This window comes from Oncorhynchus keta, chromosome 4, assembly GCF_023373465.1.
Source record: "Oncorhynchus keta strain PuntledgeMale-10-30-2019 chromosome 4, Oket_V2, whole genome shotgun sequence".
Classification (NCBI taxonomy): domain Eukaryota; kingdom Metazoa; phylum Chordata; class Actinopteri; order Salmoniformes; family Salmonidae; genus Oncorhynchus; species Oncorhynchus keta.
In genome coordinates, this window is record NC_068424.1 from 20,445,728 (window position 1) to 20,455,945 (window position 10,218).

The 10,218-nt window shown below is 43.0% G+C and overlaps 1 protein-coding gene across 1 annotated transcript; it reads right to left on the reverse strand.

Annotated features, from left to right (window-relative positions):
* Positions 1 to 448: 448 nt before the first annotated feature.
* Positions 449 to 6,362, reverse strand: LOC127919882 (E3 ubiquitin/ISG15 ligase TRIM25-like). The gene is made up of 6 exons (XM_052503734.1): positions 5,730 to 6,362; positions 5,050 to 5,145; positions 4,598 to 4,831; positions 4,335 to 4,494; positions 4,068 to 4,229; positions 449 to 2,207 (listed from the first exon to the last, which is right to left on the reverse strand). The coding sequence occupies exons 1-6, from the start codon at positions 6,303 to 6,305 to the stop codon at positions 1,672 to 1,674; spliced, it is 1,764 nt and encodes a 587-aa protein (XP_052359694.1). The 5' UTR covers positions 6,306 to 6,362; the 3' UTR covers positions 449 to 1,671.
* Positions 6,363 to 10,218: the final 3,856 nt, after the last annotated feature.

Genomic DNA, 10,218 nt, shown 5'->3' on the forward strand with positions numbered 1-10,218 from the left:
AACTCTGTGAAGCATTTATTTGGGCTGCAATTTCTGAGGCTGGTAACTCTAATTAACTTATCCTAACTCTGGGTCTTCCTTTTCTGTGGCGGTCCTCATGTGAGCCAGTTTCATCATAGAGCTTGATGGTTTTTGCGAATGCACTTGAAGAAACTTTCAACGTTTTTGAGATTTTCCACATTGACTGACCTTCATGTCTTACAGCAATGATGTTGTCGCCTGTCCGGCGCTGCCGGAGTCTCCCGTCTATTCGGGGCCGCTGCAAAGGTCCCCAGTCCGAGGTCTGCGGCGAGGGTCGCCTCTTCAAAGGCGCCACTTAAGTGGGCCAAGACTATGGTGGAGTGGGGTCCACGTCCCGCGCCAAAGCCGCCACCCTGCGGATAGATGCCCACCCAGACCCCCCCCTATGGGTTTAGGTTTTGCGGCCAGAGTCCGCACCTTTGGAGGGGGGCTGACCTTAGTTCCTTTTTAATGTCTCTATAGGTTTTTATATGACCAATCATATCGAGTGGTTCCAATGAAGAATTTGACATGAGCCCCCCCTCCCTGGTGACTTTCTTCAGCCAAGATGGCTGACAAAACATTACGGGAGGCAAATATAAGTAGTTATAACGTCATAACGAGTCAAGCCAAAAATGTGCAATGTACAATTGAGAGGAATATGTTAGCTAACGTAGAGACAAACTGTGCATATTTTTTCTCTGAATAGAAACACCATAATATTAATCAAATTAATTAAGCCAAATTTCTTAAAATTAATCACATATACTATGTTATTACAAAAAAGGTTCTCTGGTAATGCCAATACGGGAGTACTATCAAATGCTTCTCAAGGATGCCCTCTGGTGGTCAAACTAGCAATAACTTGCAGTAACAGAAGAAATGGCTGAGAATTAAATGACGTGCCTAAGAATGCTGCGGCAGCACACAAGGTGTGCTTCAGTATGACGTAACTTTTAAGGGAGGAACCACTGTATGTAGAAACTATAATGATACTTATTTTCAAACAACTGCCCTGTTTCTGGGCCTCAAATTGCTTTTGACACACAAACTGGTCCCAAAAAAGTCTGTTGAATTTTAGAATCCAGATGTGCCCCTCGAGCCAAAATGATTGCCCACCCCTTTAGGTGGTGATGCAAAGACCTTTACTAATGAAGGGTATTTCAAAGGTTTTCAATTAGCCTTTTTAATCTGCTTTGTTCAAGGGGGAGGGTGGGCTCAGACTGGCATCTGCCTGTGGCCTCCAAATCAAAGTCTGTCCCTAGTGATAGCGATGCACAAGCTATGTCTATTTTAAACATCGGCTTCTCCTGATTTAGTAGCTTGAAAACACCTTAAAAGCTTGAAAACCCCATTGAAAACCCTATATTAGATATTTGCAGAGTCAAAGATAATAGTTTCAGTATAGTTTTAGTTTTAAAAACGGGTTTGTCAGCTCGAATCCCCAAACTGACAAGGTAAAAATCGGTCGTTCTGCCCATGAACAAGGCAGTTAACCCACTGTTCCCAAGTAGGCCGTCAATGTAAATAAGAATTTGTTCTTAACTGACTTGCCTAGTTAGGTTATGTTTGTTTACTTATTTATTTATGTATTTTTACAATTTAGTTCGTTATTTTATTTCGGTTTACTGAATAGTTTTTTCAAGATTAGTTTTTGTTTTAGTTTCAGTTTTAGTTTGCTATAATAATCTTGTTTGGTTTCAGTATATTCACAGTTCTAGAGACAGTGAACCCAGGATAGAGGGGCTGAGTGAAAGTGGTTTGGACTCTGCAGAGGAGGGTCATTGTGTCAGAGACGCTGTAGAAAGATAGAGTTCCTGCACTGTGGTCCAGGTACACTCCTACTCTGGTGGAACAGGAGACAGGTATGACAATCGGTTTATCATTGTGATAGAAAGAGCAACCAGAAGCATCACACTCCAAACACCAGGCCTGTTTACTGCTTCTAAACAAACCCTCGTCAGGTCCACTCCTGCTTATCCCTTTATATGAGACAGCTATATCAACCCAGTCCCCGCTCCACTCCACCTCCCAGTAGCAGGCTCCAGACAGACCCTCTCCACACAACACCTGGGGGTAGGTGGTAAATCTGTCTGAATGGGCAGGATAAAGCTGGTCCTTATAACGCCGTGTCACCTTTCTGTTCCCCTCAGACAGACACAGACAGTTAAATGCCGTGTTGGGATCCAATGTGAGCTGACAGGAATCTGAGGAGAAGACAAAACAACAGGTGAAATGTATGTGTGCATCCAGGTGTTGGTGTGTGTAGTATATTCATGTGCATTGTACAGTCCCAGTTAGCACATTTGGTTCTTTGGAAGCTGTGTGAACATTTTTTAAAGTTTTTTGTTTTATCATAGCCGGAAGGTAGGGAGGGGCAGTTCCTCTTTCTGCTTCGTAGGCAAGCACCATGGTCTTGTCGTGGATGTGAGCTTCAAGTGCAGTGTGCCGAGGAGTGGGGTTACATGGTAGAACTTGGGAAGGTTGAAAACCAGGCGGGCTGCAGCATTCTGGACAAGTTCCAGGTGGCACACGCGGGGAGCCCAGCCAACAGAGAGTTGCAGTAGTCCAGACGGGAGATGACAAGTGCCTGGATTAGGACCTGCACTGCTTCCTATGTGAGGTAGGGTTGTACTCTACTGAACTTGTAGAGCACGAACCTGCAGGAGTGAGTCACTGCTTTGATGTTTGCAGAGAACAACAGGGCGTTGTCCAGGGTCACACCAATGTTCTTTGCACTCTGGGTGGGGAACACTGTGGAGTTGTCAAACATGATGGAGAGGTCTTTGAGTGGGCAGGCATTCCCCGGGAGAAAGAGCAGCTCCATCTTGTCGAGGTAGAGCTTAAGGTGGTGGGCCAACATCCAAGCTAAGATATCTGCTAGGCACGCAACAATGTGTGCTGCCACCTGGGTGTCAGAAGGTGGGAACGAAAAAACTGTTCTCAGCGTCAACAAAACTCTCTCTATCCTCTATCTTCTTAAGTGTGTTTAGGTATGCTGGCCACGCCCACTAATTGATATTTTTTATGTTGAAATATGGTCTGTTTGAATAGACTATAATAAACAGGTTTGTATAAGTTTAAAAAATTAATCACAACTGTCCTAGTGGTGTGGACTAATACCATGAATAGAGAACAGAATATCATAGGTTTGAGGCTCACTGACACCGTGCCACAATAAAAAATAAATGCATAATTAATGCCTAAGCAAATGACTTTCCAAGGTGTCCTATCTGTGCTTGGAGTTGTAAACAGTTAACCCAAACTGAGTTAGCAGTGTAATTAAACGTCTTATTGAAACATGTTCTTAGAATGTTATTTAATTACCTTCAAATAATCTATCATTTCTGTTCTCAGAAAGTTAATAAAACCTCCCAGGAAAACTTTCAGGGAACTGTAGTAAAACATTCTCAGAACCTCCTGCAGCCTAGTAATTTACATTTTTTTTACTTCCATTCTCAGAACGTTTATAAAACACTGGCTTCGTTCCCAGAACCAATGGGAAACCAACAACTTACATTCCCATAACTTCCAAGGAACAAAATGTGCTGGCTGGCAAGCACTCATTAAGAGCAGGTGTGGCAAATTAGTGGATGCGGCCAACACACCTGAACACACTTATGAACAAGATAGAGTTTTGTTGATGCTGAGAACGGAATGTATATGTTTTTAAATAACACACATAGAATGTTCTTTGAACTTAATGTTTTTTTGTGGTTTTTATGTAAAGTGGCGATCTCGATGTGCCAACTTCTGTTTGGTAGTGTCCGAACCATTTGGGCTACAAACTAACTGGCTCTACGACCCCCACAAGTGTCACGGCACTTGTCTGAAGGCAACCGGTAGCACTTTTTTTTTTAAAGAATGAGGAAACATGTAGAAATCCGTATGCTGAACTACTAAAATTCCTACCTAAGAAACATGGTTCTCAGAACATTATGTGCTAGTTGGGTATCCTGCACCATTCTCAGAATACTGTATGCAAAATAACCATGCTATCACAAAGCTCAAAGAAACAAATGGTTCTCAGAACGTTATGCACTAGCTGGGGTATGTTCTTTCCTCACATTCTAAGAACTCCTCTCTGGTCTTGGGTTCAGGCCTCGTCTTCTGACAGGTGGTGTCATTCCCATGTGATGCTAATCCACCAACTGACAGTCCAGACTGAGTTGTGCCAAATGACGGAAGACAACGGGGCTCAGAAGGTGGAACAATGTGGACTTTTGTCACTATGGAAACAACAGGAAATGAAATATATAAACACAGTTCAATACTGATCATGACAAAAACATTACAGAAAGTCAAAGGGCTCAGTCGTTGCCTAGGTTACCTACCTTTTACAGAGATCTTGGCAATTTCCCCAGAGCAGATTTTTCCTAATTGGCTTTTTAGTTCAGTGACTGATTTCCTTACATCCTCAAAGAAGATGTGTTGGTTGACAGTGATGCTGAGTAAGTGTTCAGATTGAGGAGGGACACAGAGAGACTGGAAACTCTACAGAGACATAAAAAACAGAAAAGATTATTGTTGAGAAATACAAACATTTCACTTTCAGCAGTAACACCTGATGCTGGGGACAGAGTGTCACTGATATCACCTGGAGGAATTGAATGTTGTCTTCTGTGTGTGCGAGCTGCTCCAACACGCCCTCTCTCCTCCTCAGCTCAGCCATCTCCTGATCCAGTTGCTTCAGCAGTCCTTTTGCTCGACTCACTTCAACCTTCTCCTGGGCTCTGATCAGCTCTTTCACCTCAGAGCACTTTCTCTCAATGGAGTGGATCAGCTCGGTAAAGATCCTCTCACTGTCCCCCACTGCTGCTTGTGCAGAGCGCTTTTAGGAAACAAACAAAGAGAGGAGGGGTTCCATTTCAACCAGTTCATTCACTCAGCTCTCACAAGAAACCCAGACAACTTGTTCCCAACAGTGGGGTCAGTGGGAATGGAACATGGCCCAGCACTGGGCTGATCACTGGCTTCAGTTTTACTGTAGTTTACTTTAAAGGGGACTATCTTCTAAGTAAATACATCCAAATGGTCAACAACTCTCACCCTGAGTGACTTCACAGCCTGTCTCACATCCTGTATCTCTTTCTGTCTCTTCTGGATTCTCTGTTTGGTTTCCTTCTGTTTCTCTTCCAGTTGACTCTGGTGTAAAAAAAACAAATGTCAGTCCATTGTTCATGTGTACAAGTGACTCTGTCTTACTGAGAACAGATCAAACTTCATGATAGGTCAAAGTCCATGACTTATGGAAGAAAAGTCACATGCGTGTCTGTATGCGCATGACCAATCATTTTCTATCCCAGGTCTCCTGTGTGCCAAAAAAGCACATACGCCTGCAAAAGCACTCAAAGCCTAGGCATTAGCTCAGGGAAAGGAGATACACATAACTGAATGCATTCAACCAATATATATTTTCCACATTTAACCCAACCCCTCTGAATCAGAGAGGTGACAGTGGCTGCCTTAATCCAGGATTTCCTTAACTCGGTCCTGGGCACCCACCCACCCACCTTGCCGGTTCAGGGACTCAAACCAGACACATTTCAGTTACTGGTCCAATGCTCTTAACTGCTAGGCTACCTGCCAGCCTTAGGTTATTGGGTGTGGGCTGACTTCCTTTTCAATGTCATACAGAAATATATGTGCAGTGAATAATATTTTGTAATTGATAGTATTCTCACATTGATACTGTGAATGAACAATTATTACAGAGTTGTTGTCCTTACCTGTCTCTCAGTCCTTTCTGATTCAGCTGATACTGTATCATGGCCTTTATGTTTATCCATTGTACACAGATAACAGATAAACTGCTGATCAGTATGGCAGTAAATCTCCACCAGTTTGTCATGATGAGAGCAGATCTTCTCCTCTAGTTGTGTGGAGGCTTTGACCAGCTTGTGCTTCTTAAAGGTAGGAGATTCATAGTGAGGCTGGAGGTGAGTCTCACAGTAAGAGGCCAGACACACCAGACAGGACTTGACCGCTTTGAGTTTTCTCCCAGTGCAGACATCACACACAACATCTCCAGGTCCAGCATAATGGTGAGCAGGGGTACCAGCTTGGAGTCCTGTCTTCTTCAGAGTCTCCACCAATTCTGCTAGCATGGTGCTTTTCTTCAGAACAGGCCTTGGGGTGAAGGTCTGTCTGCACTGAGGGCAGCTATAGACACCCTTCAGATCATCCTGATTCCAGCAATCTTTAATACAGCCCATACAGTAGCTGTGTCCACAGGGAATAGTCACCGGATCCTTCAGTAGATCCAGACATATTGAACAACTGATTGAATCCATGGCTGCTGACATTGTGGTGCACACACTAACAGACTGAGCAGCAGAGTATTAAAGATGATCATTTCTCAAGACATGTTTGTGCTTATAAGTGGGAACATTTCCTAATGTGTTTACACTTTGTACCTGTAGGTGATGTGGCAGTGGGCAGATTCCAGGAAGAGGGTTGTAATTGGACTATGGTGCCTGTGGAAGTTCCATTCATGGTACGTATGTGTGCCAAGCAATACTCTACACTTCCCAATTCTCTTGACGCAACACCTCAAAGTACATAGTTATTTAAAGATTTATTGAGGAAGATAATACGGATCATAAAGGGACAATTCAGGAGGACAAAGTCACAAGGCGGCAGGATGGAAAGTCAAGGGAAGATTTTAGAATATGTGAACTGGAGTCCTGGGCTGCCACCTCACTTGGTACTGCAGCAATGGCAATCCTCCATGGTCATAGACTATAGGGTGTTCCAGGGGATAGGTGTGTGCAAGGTGCTGCGAGAACATAATGAAAAGTTATTTGGGATGGAAAATGATTTGTAGATCAGTGATTCTGTACAGTGCCTTGCTCAGCTCATCCTGTCAAACGGCTTAGTTAGAAGATAAGACGGAGGAGAAATTTAGCCTGAAATCCAGGCCTGTCTGTGCTAACGTTCCACTCCTTGTACTCTGTGTCACATGACAAGAAGTGACAAGGAGTGGAATGATAGCACAAACACTCTGGTACCCAGGCTAGGAGAAAGGGAGGCTTGCTAACACTGGACAAATGAGAAAAACCCTAACCTCTATATACTGTAGTACACAAGTAATTATTTGTTGAATTATGGTTGTTGCCAACACAACACTGTGGCGACATTATAACATGCAAATATTGTGTGGGAGTTATGAAAGGTAGCCTATTTACTTGCGAATACAACCACCTGACTGATGATGTGCAGATGTGTCCAGGGGTTTCGTCGGACAGGGCCACAGTGTCCCCCGACCCCCCCGTCTCAGTCTCCAGTATATATGATGGGCAGATATGTCCGGGGGTTTCGTCGGACAGGGCCACAGTGTGCCCCGACCCCCCCGTCTCAGCCTCCATTATATATGATGGGCAGATGTGTCCAGGGGTTTCGTCGGACAGGGCCACAGTGTCCCCCGACCCCCCCGTCTCAGTCTCCAGTATCTATGATGGGCAGATATGTCCGGGGGTTTCGTCGGACGGGGCCACAGTGTCCCCCGACCCCCCCGTCTCAGCCTCCATTATCTATGCTGCAATAGTCTCTGTGTCGGGGGGCTAGGGTCAGTCTGTTATATCTGGTGTAATTCTCCTGTCTCATCTGGTGTCCTGTGGGATTTTAAATATTCTCCCTCTAATTCTCTCTCTCTCCCTCTCTCCCTCCTCTCCCGGTGGATCTGAGCCCTTAGGGCCATGCCTCAGGACAACCTGGCCTGATGACACCTGGCTGTCCCCAGTCCACCTGGTCAGGCTGCTGCTCCAGTTTCAGCTGTTCTGCCTGCAGTAATGGAACCCTGACCTGTTCACTGTACGTGCTACATTGTCCCGGACCAACTGTTTTTGTTTTTGACTCCTCTCTAGGTTTCTTCCTAGGTTCCTGCTTTTCTAGGGAGTTTTTCCAAGCCACCATGCTTCTACATTTGCATTGCTTGCTGTTTGGGGTTTTAGGCTGGGCTTCTGTATAACACTTTGTGACATCTGATGATGTAAAAAAGTGCTTTATAAATACATTTTACTGATTTAATTTGATTGATATGTCTGCAAACAGTCTAGCTCCTCTCTTACAAACCGATGGCCATGAACCAGTAGTTCCTCTCCACAGGGGATTGCATTTAGCTGCACTTAACTGCCAGTTCCCTCTAGAAAACATGTGTAATGGCTGAAGGGGTGGTGAATAACAACAGGAAGTATTTTCACAGCTTGGAACAAACTCAGTATATGTATGAGCACAGTGGCCAACAAGGACAGGAACGAACGATTCCGTATTGATGACTTTGAATGTGAAAGGAGTTGTAAATAGTTCAAATGAGAAACAGTACTGTATGTGGTCACAGCCTGATCATGACAGAAGAGCAAACAATCTCAGCGGAGTAAGTTTTGTATTGATGCATAAGGACAGTGTCCGGCTTCATTATCTTCCTCCTTGAAGACATGGGAAGATCCTCTTAATACGGGATGGATGCTCTTCTTCATTGACAGTGCATGGTGCAATCAACTCTGTGTTTATCCTGCATCCAGAACCCATGAAGAGAAGAGCGTGTGAGTAGAATATGTTATAACTGTTGTGTCGGCTGATGAATCAGCCTGTGAAAACCAGCTTTTGGTATACAGCATACAACTAAGCAGTGGAAAAACGTGGAACGTTTCCGTTGAAGCCAGAATGCTGAATAAAGTTACATTTGAACATACCCTACCGGTTGTCTGTGTGGTTAGTCCTACAGTGGGTCGAATGTTGAATAAAGGAAAGTATTAAATACCGAACTTATTATAATGCCGGTACTGCATTGACATTTCTATTACCTGGCACATGCGCTAAACCATTCCCACACCTGCAACACGTCAGTAAGTATGTGCATCAGCCTGCATGTCCTTCCGTCTTGTGAACATGTCTTAGGGTCAGGAACAAACTCGTCTTGATTGGCCACAGACAGAGATACGCATTTTGAAGTCGGGTTAATAATACTTAAATGGGGATATTTTGTCTCCAATGTTGACCGACTGAAGGACCAACCCCACGGGCAATTGGCAGTTAGTTCAAATACATATTTGTATTCAACGTTGTTGACAGACGAAACGTATTCGTTTTTGTAAATGTGTGCGCCTATGCCGTGCTGTAGTGTTACAAACAGCCACCATCCAGACTTTGTCCATTCCAATTATGTCCATCAGGCGAGCCATCCAACTGGCAAACTGTGACAGCAGCGGAACGCAGTGCAGCACAGGGCCATTCATCATGCTCAGTGGTGCTGTCCGGGGCCACACTTAAGATTCACAGGCATTTGCCGTGGAGGTAGGACTTAGTCCGTTAGCAGCGGGCTCGATTGAGATTCCAGTGTTGGCCTGAATATAGGACTCATATAACATTATACCAGCCTGTATAAAGTAGGCAAAAATAACATTAAACCAGCCTGTATATAGTAGGCATATATAACATTAAACCAGTCTATATATAGATGGCATATATAATATTAAACCAGCTGTATAAAGTAGGCAAAAATAACATTAAACCAGTCTGTATATAGTAGGCATATATAATATTAAACCAGTCTGTATATAGTAGGCATATATAATATTAAACCAGTCTGTATATAGTAGGCATATATAATATTAAACCCGTCTGTATATAGTAGGCATATATAACATTAAACCAGCCTGTATATAGTAGGCATATATAATATTAAACCAGCCTGTATATAGTAGGCATATATAATATTAAACCAGCCTGTATATAGTAGGCATATATAACATTAAACCAGCCTGTATATAGTAGGCATATATAACATTAAACCAGTCTGTATATAGTAGGCATATATAATATTAAACCAGTCTGTATATAGTAGGCATATATAATATTAAACCAGTCTGTATATAGTAGGCATATATAATATTAAACCAGTCTGTATATAGTAGGCATATATAATATTAAACCAGTCTGTATATAGTAGGGATATATAATATTAAACCAGCCTGTATATAGTAGGCATATATAATATTAAACCCGTCTGTATATAGTAGGCATATATAATATTAAACCAGTCTGTATATAGTAGGCATATATAATATTAAACCAGTCTGTATATAGTAGGCATATATAACATTAAACCTGCCTGTATATAGTAGGCATATATAACATTAAACCAGCCTGTATATAGTAGGCATATATAATATTAAACCAGTCTGTATATAGTAGGCATATATAATATTAAACCAGTCT